We start from the raw sequence: 18277 nt of genomic DNA, 5'->3' as shown, positions 1-18277 counted from the left end.
ACGAGTGAAGTGATTGAGGCGTGAATTGTAAAGTAATTGATGGTGGCGAGGCTGATGGTGGTGGTGGCATGATGAATTTAAGTATGTAAAATAAGGGAAAACACTTGCGGCATCCATTGCGCACACATCTCTCTGCACATGCATCGAAACCTATTCATCAGTTCAGTTTGCTGTTCGGTGGTGCGGGTGGCTACATTTAAAGGCTCGAGGAATTTTCGATTAAAAAGTTTAATTTGTTGCGCATTTGTGTAGAAGGGAGGCATTTCTCGAATAATTCCGACGGCATGGAATGTTAAATTCGTAAACAGTGGAATGCAATAAAACAAACTGTGCACATATCGAGCCCTAACCGCCAAAATAACGTAAGCGAAATTTTTTTCAAAATTTTCTTTTTGATGCAGAAATATTCCTAGAGCATCTAGATGCATTTCTGCATCAAAAATAAAATTTTGAAAAAAATGTCGCTTACGGTATTTTGACGGTTAGAGCTCGATATCTTCCCTATGTATGTATGTATGTATATATGTGCGAGTATGTAGATATGTATGTATAGTAGCAGAGTAAATGCACTTCTCTCCATCCAGCTGTCTCAACCACTGTCAGCTTAACTTAAGCCCCAGTTCGTTGAAGAAGCTGCCGCTCCCGAAATGTATGCAACTACGTAACTTGAGTAAGTAAGTAAAAACTCGAATGCCATGGAGGCTGTTGGTTTTGTTGTTGTTTTCGCCGCAGTTTGAAAGCTTGCGACAGCACTAGACTATGCTAATCCTTAAATGGCCTAAGTACTCGCAAATTGATTACCATATCCATCAACGGCCGTTGAGCGCCTAATGCTATGCTTTTATTTTATTTTATTTTATTTTCTCTATTCGAAGAATAAAGGAGCATAGTACTTAGCTCACTCCACGGCAGTAACTCGAGTGAGTCTAACCACTAATCTGAAGGCATTCATGAGCCCTTCGCTGCTTCACACAGTTCAATTATGTTAAGTTGCGGTTATGCAAGTTGGCCAATCGCTTTTCTTCCAAGAATCTGTTGTTTGAGAGTTTGTGTGCCACTACTACTAATGTAGCGACGTTTTTTTAATTGACGCTTTCAAAATAATGTATTCGAAGCGTACCATTAATTGAGGCAGCATGACAAGCATCAAGCCTCCGGCTCAAATTAAGTTTAAGAAAACCGCAAAACATTTGATTAATGGATACTCAGTGGGATCGATGGGTGTCGATAATTTTTAAAGCACATTAGATGAAACTTATTTGAGTTTACTTAATTTAAAATATTTCTAATACTCCCAATAGGTATATTTCGTGAGTAAACGAAATATTCGAATTTTGATGGGCAAGCAAACATTTTGTTGTACATAAAACATTTGACTTTGGGTGACTAGAATTGCACAATTTGCCCGTCTATGCGCAAGTTAAACGCCACTCTAGCCGCTTTATTTATTTTCTGGCATAATTGTTATATCCTGCCAAGTGACAGCCACTAAAACAAACTTTTCAGTTCCTTCTTATCTCAAAGCGCTCGGCAAGCTTCGAACCTACTTCTTGAAAAAAAGAAAATATTGCAAATAAGAAAAGACAAAAGGAGGCAATAAGTTTCTTGTCTGGATCGGTTGCCGAGACACTTAACAAGTTTATAATTTTTAAAAAGTGGCAACCCTACTCAAGAAGTAATACATTATTGAACATCTAAAAGCCGAGCCCTTTTATTTGACACCCTATTTCTTGTAACGAACAGTGCGGATCTTAATTTTTTTTAGACAGGTGGCAACCCTATAGGAACTTAAAGTACTAAAGATAATATATCTTGCGATATAGATCACACTTAAACAATTTGGTCTAAATCCGCTTAGTAGTTTTTGAGAAATATCTCGAGTTTCCTTTATCCTATGTAAGGAAGATAGTAATTTTCTGATTAGGTGGCAACTCTCTCCAAAAAATGAAAGCTTTCCGACATGTGAAGACTATGCTGCTTGATTTGGTATCCCATTTTGTAATCCAACAAACGGCGAATATTTTAAACTTATTAAAAGGTGGCAACCTTAATCAGAAAAATAATACATTATTACACATGTAGAGGCTAAGTCCATCCGTTTGACAGTGACGGTGCAGAACTGATGCGTACGCTTACTATTATTGAATATAGTAATTTTATTAACAGGTGGCAACCCTATTCAAAAAAATAAAACATTAGTGATTTTCTAGAGGCCAATCCCTTTCATTTAACACCTCATCTTTTGTAATCCAATGAACGGTGCGGATCTAAATTTTTTTTAGACAGGCGGCAACCCTATTCAAATTCTAAATACAAAATGTCACTCTCCTATCGAGATCCGTTCAGTAGTTTTCGAGATTACCGCATACGAAGAATCTTGACTTTCCTTTACACTACGCCCGTTCTCCAAAACCCCATAATAATGCTACTTATTTTCCAGAGATTGCTGTTAGTATCAATTTTGAGTAAATTAGTGTCGTTAAATTTCGAAATAACGTTATATGAGAAGTGGGCGTAATATTAGTCCGATTTCAATAATTTTTAACGTTTTGCTTTTATGTGGTAAGCAAAATAATCGTACCAAGTAATCGTAACAATTTTTTGCTAAAGAGCTATTGCAGGCATCAAGTTTGAATAAAGAACTGACTGATTTATCGAAGGTTTCGTATTTCTCTAAATTACCGTTATATGGGATGTGGGCGTGGTTATTGTCCGATTTTAAATATTTTCAGCCGGCTGGTATGTAGTACCAAGGTTGTTAACAACTTTGCTAAGTACGGGAGAAATTGGTATAGCGGTTAAGTGGGCGTGGCTGAGCCCATTTTCCAAAAATTTATAATATTCTTATTTTTCGTCTAATACCATTGTAAATGTATGTAAATTTTTAGAGAATAACCTTCAGTAGTTACTAAAATATCGCAGTTTTCGTATTTCTGAAAATCACCGTTATATGGGAAATGGGTGCGGTTATGGTCCGATTTCGCTCTTTTTCAATACCAACATACCTTGGGTAAAGAGCAATCTACATACCAAATTTCGTTGAAATATCTCAATTTTTGCTCGAGTTATCGTGTATACGGACAGACAGACAGTCGCGGCTTAATCGATTTATCTTTTCATTCTGATCATTTATGTATACATTTGTCTATATCTATCTCGATTCGTTTTGGTTGATACAAACAACCGTTATGTGAACAAAGTTATAATACACCTGTGCACAAGTGCGCTCGGGTACAAAAAGTAAAAATAACCACTCTTGCTCATATAGCCGTAGTTGCGTATGTAACGTAAACGCCTCGTAGCACCGTAAAAAGTCATCTAACATGTTTACTTGCACGCCTTAACTTAAAAGTCATATTATTTAAAAGTATTTAACAATGAAAAAAATTATTAATTTCGGTACTTTTTCGCCTAAAGGCTTAAACAGACGGCAGCGTTGATCCGGATTAACTCGGACTTAATTCGGATCAACCGCAGTTAACTCCCGAGTTGATCCCGATCAACACTGCCGTCTGTTTATGCTTTAACGTTTTTTCTGCCGAGAGGGGAGTGACAATAAAAAACCACTCGTGAGATTTACTCTTACATGTTCGTCTTTTTAACTTGTTGTTGTACTAATTTTTTGTTGAAACTTTCTATTTGTTAACTTAAAAATTTTCAGCAGTGAACTAGTAGTGATATTTTATTATTATTATTTTTCAAAATTGTCATGAGGTCAACCCAAAATGAAGTAGATGACCATAAAAGCGAATTCGAAGCGGCCATAAAGTCAGTTGACATTATGACCATTTCAAACGGACATAAAGCCCCTTAATTAATGTGGTCATAATGGCAATTTCCAAAATTTTGTCAAATGTAACTGGGTGACTCTGTGCACTTTTATGCTTTATTACTTATGTATGTAATTGTAAAATTTAAAAGTTGTTCTTATTGTTCAAGCAAAAATGAAATAGGCAAATTTGTGTCATTTCATTTTCAATTGAGAAGATATTGTGTACATATGTGTATTAATCAAACAGTTGGTTAAGTAACCTAAGAACATCTCAAATTTAAATTATCTAAAAAAATATCACAAATATTCAAGAACATTGAGCACCCAGTATTGGTTGCAGTAGAAAACTGAAAGTTGGTGCAGATATTTCAAATATTAAAAGGAAAAAACTAAGGAGGTGCTCCGTTTTCTAGGATGCAAATTTTTTCCCCATACAAAAATTGGACCACTTTAATGTACATACAAGCACACCATACAAAAAGAAAGTCTTAGCATCCAAATCAAAAGTAACACCAGCCTGCGGCCATGCAGTACTGCGCTCTTAATCAATCACGCTTGAAATTTCTGCAGACATATATACATATATATATATATACATTAGGGTGGTCATTAAAAAATCAAATGTACGATTTTTTTTTAGTCTCAGCCCCTTAATCAAGAATACCACGGTCAGAAGATATCACATATAAACTTTGGTCTGATTGGAGAAAAATTTGCTTCCTACATTTAAGGACCACCCTAGTGTACATACATAATTCTTTGAAAAATCATATTTTTACTAATACAATACGTACTTTGTTGTGTATTTGTAAACATACGGACATATGCAAATTAGTATGTGTTCATCATGACTCTTAATACGTACCTCTCAATCCCAGAGAGTCGGGGATGACGATATTTGCGCGACAAGAGCAGACCACCACCCCAAGCGGCCTGAAACGACATTTCCATAAACAAAGTTGAATTTTTCTCCTTTTTACAAATTTTCGTTGTTTTCACTTTGCTCAGTTATGTACATAAATATGTATGTATGTATGTATGTATTTACTTACATCAATGTGTAACCAGCAGTTGTACTTTTGACAAATATCCGCAATCTGGTTGATGTTGTCGAAGGCACCCAATACTGTGGTACCGGCGGTGGCGTTTACGAAGAATGGAATGTGACCCTTGGCCTTTCGTTCCAATATTAAACGCTCCAATTCCGGGATGATCATCTTGCCATGCTCATCTGAGGGCACCATCACACAGTGATCTGTGCCGAGACCGCACACGGCAGCGCAAGACTTTACCGAATAGTGACATTGATCAGAGGTGAACATTACCAGTTGGCCGGGCAGGCCGGCGGCTCCGTGCTCCTTGTAGTTGGGGAACATTTTGTGACGCGCGGCCAGGAAGGCATACAAGTTGGAGATCGAGCCGCCTGGTGCCAATATTGAGTCACCGCCTTCCCAGCCAATGATTTGACGCATTTTCGATAGTACCACATTCTCCATTAATATGAAAACGGGAGCAATCTCGTATGTGAACATGTTGGTATTGGCAGTTGCAGTCAACCACTCGCCAGCCATGGAGACGATATCCAATCCACATGATAGCTGATTGAAGAAGTGTGGATGTCCTGTGAAGTACAATGAGGAAAATGAGGCGAATTGTTTTCAGATAATTGTTGTGAAGAAGTTGTAATCTAGTAGTAGTTGTAATTGTCCAAAAATTTTTGCGTTAGAGAATAGGGAATATAAAATGCATTTATTTGAAAAGAAGTAATAAACCCTAGAAAATGGCACTAATGAAAGGAATCAATAACTAGGCCAAGATGGTGGCACCGGATGTATGAAACTTTAAGAAGGTTGTAGCTAAAAATATTTTGAAAAGGGTTGCCACATGTTTTAAAAGTCGAGTTAAGTTAACTTCACGAATTATATGAAATATAAAAACTGAAAAAGGGCTGTCAAAGCGTAGCGTATTAAGAAATTTTTTAGTTTAAACAATTATAAATTGTTTGAGGTTTTGGAAGAGGGTTGCCACCTGGTAAAAGAGTTAAATTCAAATCATTTACTACGTTAAATGAATTACCAGAGAATGGGTATCAATCGTAATGGGTTTAAAATTGATTTATTTCTGATCTGTGCTTAGGAGAGTTGCCATGTGTTTCAAAAATTAAAATTCAATTAAATTAATCAGTTAATTGAAATATGGCTCACGTTGTCAGTTAAAACAAAAATCAACCAATAAGCGAAGGCATTTTTTGTGAAGGACGTCAGATTTGCACCGCTAATTTGAATTAAAAAAAAAAATGAAATGTCAAATTAAAGAACAGGACTCATAAATGTGCAATAAGGTTTTATTGTTTGAAGTTAAAACTCCTCAGCGGTACAGGGTGGTCTCAAATTTGAAGTATTGATAAACCGACACCAAGCGAGAGTTCTCTTCATTCCGACACGGCTGGACGGATTGAGATGAAATTTTTAAAAAGTTATATTCAATTTGGGGCGCTTTAACGAGGGTTCACTAGTTAGTTTTAAATTCACTCTTCATTGCCGGTGAAATATTTTAATACACATATATTATGAGGAAGCCTAAGCGAGCTTTTCGATTATTTCCGCTTGTCTGTCACAACGTCACTCAGCGTAATTGTTTTGAGCAGCAGTTTGAGACAGACGATAGACGAGCGTCAATGCGACTTCGACTGGCAACAGATGCGCTTGGCAGCTTTGTACAAACATACATACATACTCATGTACACTCTGCCCCCACTAAAGTGAATCTGGTGAATGAACGGGCTTACTCTTGTCAAACAGAAAAGAGCAATTTTTGTTTCTATTCCATTCTGAGTAATGCGTTAAATGCAACCAAGAAGCGTAAATAATGTGCCCACCCTGTACGGCTGAGACAATAAACGGTCCAGACATCGACGAACGAGAATAAGTATTCATATTTTTATTGTATGTTTTATAAAATTGCAGGCTTTTGTGGAGCATCGGGAAGCATGCATGAGCGCAATTCAATACAGTTGCGCGCATTCTAGGCCGAGGCTACAGCCGAGACAACAAGGTCAACGCGGTACGGCCAACGGCCGACAGACTCCGGCACATCTGGCGTTTCCGCTTTCGTTTGATTATTTCAAATGTTAAATCGATACAGCTTCTTTATATGGATTCGCTCCTATGTACGTGTGTATGTATGTATGTAAATATATGTAGAAATCCTAAACAAAAAAAAATTATATAAAATAGCACAATTGATTGCTGACTACAAGTGAAAGTAATGCCCAGTATTTAGTGCTCCAAATACTCTGAAGCTCACACTGCACACTTGCGCTGTGTTAGTGGGTTCATAAATTGCTCATTTATTGTAGCTAATTGCGAATTACTGCACCACAGCAGCCAGCTGAGAAGCGGGCGGAATCCCCAGCAGAGCACTGAATGAATTCGCAAACAAATAAGAAACAAATACAAAAGTAAACAAAAATACAAATAGCAAACAAAGGATAACACTCGGTACATGAACCCGTCGGTATTGAATGAACAAAGCAAGAAAAGGAGAAGGAAGGGTAAACATTGAACTTCATAGGGGGATGATGGGCCCAAAGCGAACCCTTCGTCTTAGGTCTGGCTGTCTCTTCAAATGCGCTGGGTGCCATAAGTCGTGTGATTAAAAAACCCATTGCCTGAAGCCCTGAAAGCTGCCGCCATTCATGCGAACCAAGCAGCGGACCAGCTGAGGCCAGCATGGAGTGTACCATTTGTCTTGACGGGATCTGTAGGGTTTAACGAAGGCAAACATTTCAATTTGCACGGGGTGTCGCTGTGGCAGTGGCACAGTTGGCCAAATGCACACAGCCACACAGACAAATACTTTCGCCCAGTCTCTGCTGCTGGCCTCTGCGTCCTCCCGCAGCCTTCGCTAGTCATTCATTCGAGCATTCGGCCATTCATTCGCATCAAAGGATCAGCGTGCAGCGAGTCAGAAAATAACAACGGATTTTGATTAAAGCTCTCTCCTCTCCGGCACACATACGGATGTACGGACACATTGACATTGAAACACCTCCAACTCCGGGCGCATTGTCATACTGACATTTGCGTCTGCTTGATGCCAGGCTATGGAGGGCGAATGCGCGCACACACAGTTGGGTTGTGTTTATGTACCTGTGTATGTATGTATGTATGTATGTATGGTCGTTTGGGAGTGTGGCGTGGCATCAGAATATTATGTTGCCAATATGGAGTGCGGGGGATTACGTGGGATTATGGATCATAAATGGGATTTTTATCGCAGTTACGAAATGAAAGCAAGGGAATTCGTATGCCTGCCGTAGAGTAAGTAAGAGCTTCTGAGTGGTTAGGTGAGATTGGATGACGTGTGCATTAAAGTTAAACGTAAAAGTCATTGAAAAATAGACAAGTCAATGTCGGATTACTTTTGCGTTCGCAGCGAAGTTAGAATTTTATACTTGGAATATTTTGCGAACATTTTTGCGTTATACAATACTTTAGTTTCAATTAGAATGATTTCATAATTAATTGTTCACGAAACCTTTTTTAATAAGTTTTTGCCTAATAAATTTTAACAATTGGTGAAAACCAGTGACGGGCATACTTAAGTTCTTGTTTTGGATACTAAATACAAAAATACTCAGATTGGCTGACTTCTAAGGTATACATATATCAGGGATGGGAAATAGTCATTTGTTTTTAAATTTTGACCGAAAAATCTACAAGTTGTAATCGTCGAAAAAATATTTTTTTAACTATACTCACGTACTTGGTGTTCGTACGTCCTACTGGAATTTACAACGATTATTATTTTTCCAGTTTAACCAATAAAGATTAAAAATCATAATTAATATTTTAGTTTTACTTTTATGCTCAAAGATAATAATTATTATTGCCCAATAAACAATAGGTTTGGTTAACAATTCTAATGCATTTCGAGTGTATTTCCAATATACTATAAACGTTGGAAAACTAAGGTTGGTTATGAGTTCGTTCTCAGTTCGATTAATATTGGATATCGAAGACCATTTTCGCACGTTCGCCACAATGCTTATCGGTTAGGTTTAATTTTTCACTTAAGAATAATGACCATTCAAAAAACTCAAAAGCTATACCAGCTTGATTTCCGATGTATCTTTTTCAGAGGCAGCGACATCCTAGTAAAAGGAATAAGGGCCAAAACTTTCAGGTCAAAATTTCAGTTGGTTGCATCTGTAGGACTTTTTAAATTTTTAATAATAATCATTATTTTTAGGTCGAAAAATAAAACTCAATAATAATTGATATACATATCTAAAATCATTACTTGTGATTGAAAAAATAAAAATGAAATAATAATGATTTACGTTGAGCGCGAAAAAATATAAAAATCATAAAATAATGATTAAATGATGATTTGATTATTTTACTCATAATGATTACCGTCCCTAGTATATATTCAATAACACTTAAGCACTTATGTTTTTAAGTATTTTAGGATGAGTTGCAAAGTGAGATCCTCCGGCCCAATATCTCTATGATCTCTATGAACATCGGGCGAAATCCGCGAGAGCCTTCGCCACAACGCCGGGTATTGCGACACTTTGCACCTTTTGTGTGAGTTAACTGAGGCTGTGTGCTGGCTTAATCCCAACACTAGGCCCGAGCATTACACATTGTCGAATCTTTTCTAATGGCTCAAAAATTGGCATCGGTTCAGGATCTGGAGTTTGTATTATATGGGGATAAGCTTTAATTTCTGTTGTTTTATTCTGGGTAACTGGTCCCGCAGGAGTGCCTAATAATGAGAAATTTGGCTTAAGAGGGTACAGACCAGGAACTCCATTTTTCGAAAGCAGTTATCATCAGAAACTGGAAGAATATTGCGCCCAGCAAAGAGAGTAAGGCATCGTAAGGCTGCATGTTGCCAAAACTTATGTATGTAAAAACCTGTGCATGTTGATATTCGTACTTTTGTCATTGAAGGTTAGTGAAAATCAGATATTCCCTTCAGTCATTTGCCAGTTTGGTAACTTTTCTTTCGCTGTACCGGTGCCGGGAGCTTTTTTCGTACTTACTATATAAAATCTTATTTTCGGGAGTTTTATACAACGGCCGATAGTTTGCCACCACAGGTATTTGTATTTAAAAAAAAAAATAGCCCCAATGTTCGTATGTTTGTACATTAGACGGTCAATCTTCTTCAACACTCACTATGAGAGTATTTCAGGGGGGTAAAATAATATTTTTCGGCACCCTGTAAAACAGCTAAATCGTTGTTCTATAACTTCTTTATTTGATGTCCGCTGTAAAGGTATTAAAAAAGCCTACACACTTTCCCCAGATTATACTAACGTGTCAAATTAAGAACTTATATTTTTTTTCTGAAAACGGCAATCAATAGTAAGAAGCTTAAAAATACACTCCCATGATGAAGATTTCATACAAGTGAACTCTTGTACAATTGCTATTGTTTAACAATAATTGGTTAAAATTTTGTCTTGCAGAAGGGTTTTAATTTGACGTGGAGATAATTTTTCTGACACATAATATTGCGTACATGGTGTCTGTTTCAGACAAATGAACATACATAACTTGCAAAGTTTATGATTCATGAGAATAGTTATATGTATGTACCCATGTACAACTTTAGACTTTTTTTACTGAACTACGATGTATAGACGTCGAACAAAACAATTATAGAAAAAAAGCGATTTAGCTGTTTTTACTGAAAAATATAAATTTCGTGAAATACTCTCGTAGTGGTGTTCAAATTCGTATATACATAAGCACTATTTTAATAGTAGCCTCATAGCGGGAGTCTTTCTTGGCCCTACACTGAGGGAAATAATGCATAGTAAAAATGAATACTTTATATTTGATTATCGTTTAAAAATGTTCGTATTTAAAAATAATATTTTCATACAAAATTTATTACGCACGTATTTGACTGTTCACATCTGACTATGTATATGTAAGTGTATACGCACCCCAAGCATGCAGAGCGCCGCTCTGAGAGCGACGACAATACACACGTGCATACATAGTACAAATCGCGTGCTGTGGTGTTGATGGATATTCAACATTTGAAAGCAGATTTATATGCCTGGGTGTAGCGGAGTGCGCAAAGATGCTTGCCACAAGTTGTTGATATCCGGAAATGGTCGGGTTCGAATTCCACTGCAGGCAACATGCAAATTAAATTTTTTTTTTTAGTTTTTGTCTTGATTCGAGGTTGCTTTTTCAGTACGAACGCGGTCATTTTAATATGCGCGTAATTGAATTGAATATTTACCAATATACAGTACTTTCGTTGACGTTTATAGTAAGATCATTTACGTTTCTATTTGATTTTAATATTTTTTTCCCTCAGTGTAGAACGTTGTTCAGGCACAATTTTTGTAGCTCTAAAAATAAGAGCACAGTGCAACTCTCACCTGCGATGCGATCATTGGCGATCAGTCCATGTCCAGCACAGACCTCCAACGAAAAAAAAAAATGCTCTAAGCTAGATAAGCATTTAAATTTGTTTGATTATAGGATATGGTTGGCCGTTGCGATGTAGTGGTTCAAGCCGTGGTCAAAGCAACATCGCAAAAAAATATAGAAAAAGGTTTTTTCTTAATAGCCGTCGCCTCTCTGCAGGCAATGGCAAACCTCCGAGTGTATTTCTGTCATGAAAAACAGCTTCTCATAAAAATACAATCGCCGTTCGGAGTCGGCGTAAAACCGTAGATGCCTCCCCTTTGCGTAACAACATCAATACGCACGTCACAAATCGGAGGGGAAGCTCGGCCAAATACTGACATATGTATGTGTAAGCGCAAATCTATTACTATTATTATAGGATATGAAAGTCTTGGGTATGTAATAATTAGCTCGCCTTTAGAAAGTCAATATGGAGTAAATGCTTCTATTTGTAAAAGATTAGTTGCTCAACCTCCCGAAATGTAAAGATAGAAGGAGTGCCTGGCTTTGGCATAATTCTTTCTTAGAAGAAATAAGAGGACGAACGTAATAATAAAACTTATTATTTTGCTAATATTATTTACTGTTTTTTTTTTTTTTGAAAGAGTCAAGCTTTGTTCGCCTTTGCATAATTGAATTCCGAGCTTATCTCGCTGTGAAATGTTTGAACAGGTTGACGAGAACATCCGATTATATTTACAGCAGTGGCTTCTCGAGCAAATCATCCGCTGTTTAGAGACTACAGTTTCGACACTCATTCAAAATCAAATTTGTCTTTGCATAATATTTGAATAATAATTACCAGAGTCACCAGCTAGCATATGCTTGGTGCTCCCACCCGCCAAGCGCGGCATGATGTCTCTTTGTTGGAAAGACGTGCTTGGCTGCTTTGCGGTCGCATTAGGGTAGCAGATAGACACAAACACAATGTGGACAGCGAACAATGGGTAGATAACCAGATCAACGCTCTAATGCCATTTTATGGCCCATTGAATCCAGACTCTTAAATTTACACCTTTCATTTGCAGACGTGGCACACAACCACACAAACGCTTGTATCGTAGGGAAAAGTTTCGTGGATTTTAGAGCATCTACTTTAGTTTTTTTTTTTTGCTGACAAATATTGTGGTTGTCGTAAGTGCCAAATCAATCAAAATCGCATGCCACCAAAGGATTGAAAGCCAAAAGTCGTGTGGCAGCCACAAAGCGCCGAACTTTTGCGTCGTTGAATGCTACACTGATTCTATTGTCGCTGCGTGCTGTGTCGTTGCCCGCCCCTGCGAGCGCTTCCTAATCGAATTTGCCACGTGACCGCAATTCTGTTTGAAGTAGCGATAATAAGCGTATTTATGGCACTTCGAAGACGGGACGTGCCACATACATACATAGTTACAACAAACATGGATATTTGCCACAGGCAGACACTTAAACGCAGCGTTCCACCACCAACCGGATTTGTTGGTCTTGCTGCGGAAGTGTCAGCGTTGACATTGGCTTCCGGACGGTAAGGCGGCTATCGGCTGCTGTTTTTATTTGCTTATTTTGTGAGCAAAACTTTTTAATGAATTCTATTCTGCTGCAATTGTTTGTTTTTTTTTTGCTTCCAAATAAAATTAACGCCAAGCAAAATATGTACAAAGTGAGCGCCCACCAATTCCCGCCCGGTATCACATTGACAGTGGAAGTAAAAACACCGCGCGCTTATCAACTAACTTTACTTATTCAATTAACTTTCATTAGGATTTTCTTCAACTTTCATGTTTCGTATAAAAACTTTTGGTTATTCGGTAGTTGGCGTACTTACCAGTCTTCACCTGATATTTGAGTGTAGTGGCGCAATCCTCAATCAACTGCTGCAACGTCACTGCGCGATCAGGTATCTCCAAGTTGATAAGCGTTTTCATTTCCTCTGGATGATGGAACTCAAGCACCTTCTCGTTGCGATCGTTGGTCGCCTTCACGAAATCCAAGAGGACATCGATGACCTTTTGGAGGAACTCTCGGGTTTCAGCAGTGGCGCTGACTGTAGTCGGCAGCAGGTCTGCAAGGCAAAATAAAGAAAAAGTTATAGTTTTTCAATGAAGAGATTCGAGGGGATGAAAAATTTACGAGATTTCGTTCATAAAGTGACCAAAGGTCAAAGTTGAAAAGAAAAAAAATTAACATGGTGTAGTAAAATCAGAATAATTGGACGAGTTCCCTTTGAGAGTTCAATAGCTTCTAGAATAAATTAATTAATGATCTTGATTTTACGATGTTCTGCCTTTACTATTTAGCAAATTAACCAGCTCTTTAATTTAGTTGTTAAATTATTATTAAGTGACTTTGTTAATCTAGTCAGTAAGGTTTGTTACCATTGACTAAATAAAATGAAAATATTCGGTCAGCCCTACTACCTGTACTTGGACACCTGAAGACTTCATTTCATTATTGCACAGTGTTTTTATCAAGCAATGACGAAAATATTTTCATAATTCTCTTTGCCCCGTTTTATTTACTTTCTCTTAAAGCGATATGCACATATCTTCCGTTTTTTTTTTATCTACCGCTTCATGATATATGAATATGACTTGTCCTCCTGCTTCTCCTCCACACGCTATTCAATAAAAAAAAAACAAAACCAAAGAAAATTGCAAATTTTGCCCATTAAGTGTGGCTGATCTGATTTTTCGTTTCCTGGCCGTCCATAAAAATCAGATTGCATTTTAAAGCTTTTCTTTTTCTCTTTCTTACCAAACCCGCTACGATAATCAAACACACCGGACAGAGCATAAAAGATGAAAATATTCTTAGTTTGCTGGAGGAAATTGCGGCTACCGCGTACTGATTGAAAATCTCCCCCTTGATGTTGGATGATCGTCCGTGGCAGCTGCTGTTGTTGTGCCATCGAATGTGGTTGGGCCATAAACAACGGTATAACAATAATAATAAGGCGAGTGCCATACAGAAAAGTGTGTGTGTATGTGTTTGGCGAGTAAGTGTGTGTGGGCATAAAATGGCTTGGAAGTGGGAGGTGGTAGTTTTGTATAGCCCCGAAGTGGGCGACGAGTGCGGCAATATGGCAATCGACCCACGCAAGGTCGTACAGCTGGCGCCCAAAATGAGGAATGGGAAGCATCATTCATCAGCTTTCGTATTCAAAATTAATTTCGTGTTTTTCTACTCAGTTGTTGAAGTTAGTTATTTGAAGAATTTGGTTTTGCTAGAGTAACAGAAGGGCTGAACAAGTTGCTTGCGCATTTGAGTGCAAATAAAAAAGAGTGTCGTTGTAAATAAAGGAGGAGTCCTAACCCTAAAATCAGTTTTGTGAGTGAGTTCCTTTTCGAAATTCTAGAGCTCCGAAGTCAGAGATATTAAAACATTATGTTTTTGAAAGAATTAAAAATTTCGAATTCGAATTTAGATTTCAAAAGTGACTCGACCCAGGTCATATCTAGGCGGTTTTGCAAAGGCATCGAAAAAGGAAAGCCGCGCACACTGGCGCCAAAAAGAGTGGCGGCCATTTTTATTTCACTAGACCAACTTTAGCAGTTGTTCCAAATAACATAAATTGTATTAAAAGTGATTAATGTAATTTATTCTATATTAAGCATCATATAATTTATAAGGTGTGTCTTAATAAACCTGAAGTAAATTTTCAAAAATCCAATATGGCATCCAAGACTTAAAAATTGTTAACTAGTTACTGAAAATTCAAAATGCAAATCCAATGTGACGTCCGAAATTTTTCCAAAAATTTAAATCTGAATAACTTTATTTAAAAATGAGAAAACTGATTCCATTAGTCCATTTGACAGCTGTCAATTCGCAATGTTTTAATTTGAGATAAAATTCGTGATCAGCATGTCTAAAAACTTAATAAGTGGCATTTTCAAAAAGATTGTCTTATTTTTAGAAAAATTCAGTCCATTTTACAGCTGTCAACTGTCAAAGTTTTAATTTGACATAAAGTTCGTGTCTAGCGTGCCCAAAAACCTAACCACTTATATTTTCAAAAAGATTTATTATTTTTGCAGAAATTGGCAGTTGATTTGACAGCTGTCAACTGTCAAACTATAAATTTTATGCCATTTTCGGATTTAGCATTACAACAATACTACGATCCTGCAGTTATGTTATTATTGTAACAGCTCTTCTCATTTTTCGCGCAAAACATGGCTTCTCCGGCCTCTGAGCGTCGGGAAATAAATGAGCAAAAGAGGTAGAGAAGAGTGTCTTGTGGTGCTGCAGAAAAATACACACCCTACAAAGCCTACTCACGGCTAATGTCGACGCGAGCGACAATTGAGCGATACAGGAAGTAGGAGAGAGACATCAAAAAGAAGAATTCAGTGGGAAGATGGAAATCTGTTAACAGACATCCAGACTACACTTGAGATATGGTGGAAAATATTTTTAACGCTTTTGAATGGCGACACCACTGGCACGTTTGGGGTGAAGAAGAACCCTGACCAGTGTGTAGAGATATTCCTCAAATAGACGAAGAAGAGGTGAGAATAGTAATAAAACAACTTAAGAACAACGAAGCCCCCGTGGCCGACGGTATAAGCTGTTGGAAGCTGGTGAAGAAGAGCTGTTAGGGCAAACACCATATCCCTATACGATGCAAGTCTAAATTTGGAATCCATTAGAGATCATATGAATAAGGACTTTGAGTATAACTTTCATTTCCGTTCAAATTAGCAAGGCCCTGTCGACGTTCCATTCGAGACCAAACGCGGTTTTCACAACAAGGGAGACTTCTGCTTATATGAATCGCAGTCGCTCTTTATATAACAAAAGCACGATGCTGCTGGCGTACGCAGATGATAATGACATGGTAATCCTTAACACTGTTGGCAGTTATAGGTTTGAAGTAGTGAATGAAGAGCAGAATCCTTTATATGCAGCAGAACTATTCACCATAGGATCTCTGATCCTCTTCGAATGGATCTGGCTGAATTTGTGCGATGGTCTGGGTTTTGTGAGCTGACTTTAGGAATCTCTAGCGAGCCTTAATTGCAAGATCTTGGTGTGCAATCCTCGTAGCCCCTTTGAAGGATAACCACACCCTCTTCGGCTGAAAAAAGAGGGCTCCAAAATCTACCCGCAGTACCCTGGATATGTCGTACGCCGCTATGAAAAGATCCTATGACTCGGAAGAAGCACGTGTCTACTTGTGTGTATGTATAATTGGCATAACATCGCAATGTGATGAGGAAAATGGCGAACATTTTTGATCCAACTAGGATATAAAGTTTGCGCTCTTTCGTAAAAGAATGAATACATACATATGTATGAAAATACGTACATACATACATACGTAAGTATGCACCTTCCACCTTTTTTAAATTAGATGCCAAGTCCATGAAATTGTATTCAACAGTGAAACTTAATTGCCAGACACTAATTTTTATTTGCATTCTTGAAATGAAATCGCCCGAGAAATTAAATTTTCTTTTCCTAGTGCAATTGTAGTGGCGTGAGAATTTAAAATAATATGCCACCCTGCTAGTTCACAAATGTCCTTATTTCTCGAATAATCAACAGTATCTGCCTCTTTCTGCTCGAAAAAAAAATTCCAGTGAATCCTTACCAAATCGTTTATTTGCTTACTCTGCTCTTCAAATTCAATTTAAAAACACGTTGATGGTCGCATTCGCTATGCCATACCCGCACATGCATACGAACAAACTCATAAGCACCGACTGATAAAAATCGGATTGTTTACAAAAGGAAGAGGAAGCAGCACATACGCACGTCAACGACTGATAGACTGATGGACTGATAAGGATTTTTAGGCCCGAAGAATGAGCGACGATGTAAAGTAAAACTGAGCTGCAAAAATTGTTACACACCACACAACCACCACCCAACACCCAACTCCCCCAGTTAGGAAAACCAACATCGCATAGCTTTTGCATTAGTACGTAAGTATACAGCCATACGTAGTGCGTACGTAATAAATAAGCGGAATTCCAGTGACATGTAAACGAACGTAATATCCTGTGACTAAACGGTTTATGCCTGTGCCGTGTATTGAATTTCAGCCGCACACACACTCACTCGCCGCACACAGGAAAGGGGATGACTTTGACTTCTTAACGTCGCGTCGCTGCTGCTGGGGATGCCTGCCACACAAACACACACACACACACACATCCGCGGCTAATCTGCTGCTACGTTGCTTGCATGCGGGCGGCGAGCGAAACGTGGAGGAGGAGGAGGAGTCGGTAATGCTGCCGCCTCACAGAGGGGGGCGGGAGGGGGGTACGAATTGTAGAGCAATTTATCACCTCAGTGGACGAGTGTGTCCGACACCGGCAGCTTCTGGTGCACAAAAGTAGGTATATTTTTTGTTTTGCACTTAGAAATACAAACAGTTTGTATGTTTGTATGTAGTGAATCTGTGAATCACATTTGTAAGTAAATGCGAATTCAGTATTTTGGCAAACTTCAGCCTAAGCGTTGCTATTAGTTGAGCCACACAACTAACAAATATGGAGTATGTCATTTGCCAACTGTGTGTGTGGGCACAACTTAAGTACAGGAGTACATATTTATCCAGTGCTTGAACATGCTAAAAACATACGTTTCTACTTTGAGCCTTATGTATGTGTGTAAAGTAAAAGTATGTTTGAATGTAAGTATTTACACATTCGAATACAAGTCAGGTAATGGCTGCGGATAGAATTGGGATTAGGATTGGTATGCGAATGGGTTTTGCGAAAGTTTGGCCAGCTATGGGAGGGCCGGCGCCATAACGAAGCTTTCGAAATGTTCAATTTTCAAATTTTTATGCAATCATATATCGTCGTTTAAATCGCGTATCAACAAAATGCAAAACCGCCTAATTACATAAATTATTTTCTAGAGAGTAAAAACACTCATTTTTAAAAATGTTTCTTTTTTTTATAAAGCAATCGCATTTCTGGCTAATATATTTCAGGACGAATGGATAAGGTTTGAGCCAAGAGCTTGTTTGAGCAAATCCGATTTTTGGCAGCCAATGTCAGTTACGCGGTTTTGCAGAACGACGATACGCGGTTTTGCAGTGTAAACGACGATATGTATATATGTA

At 38.0% G+C, this 18277-nt stretch overlaps 1 protein-coding gene across 2 annotated transcripts in view; it reads right to left on the bottom strand.

Moving 5' to 3' along the window:
- The window catches only part of LOC118748006 (glutamate decarboxylase), a 90266-nt gene that overhangs the window by 49910 nt on the left and 22079 nt on the right, over window positions 1-18277 (bottom strand). For both annotated transcript variants that reach the window (XM_036482268.1, XM_036482267.1), the window contains exons 3-5: window positions 13022-13258; window positions 4825-5393; window positions 4638-4705 (exon numbers count right to left, since the gene is read on the bottom strand). In XM_036482268.1, coding sequence (XP_036338161.1) covers window positions 4638-4705; window positions 4825-5393; window positions 13022-13258 — 874 coding nt within the window. The remainder of the gene's footprint in view (window positions 1-4637; window positions 4706-4824; window positions 5394-13021; window positions 13259-18277) is intronic.

Source organism: Rhagoletis pomonella, unplaced genomic scaffold (assembly GCF_013731165.1).
Source record: "Rhagoletis pomonella isolate Grant_MI unplaced genomic scaffold, Rhpom_1.0 Rhpom_scaffold_00012, whole genome shotgun sequence".
Taxonomy (NCBI): domain Eukaryota; kingdom Metazoa; phylum Arthropoda; class Insecta; order Diptera; family Tephritidae; genus Rhagoletis; species Rhagoletis pomonella.
This window is presented reverse-complemented; position numbering and strand designations above follow the sequence as displayed.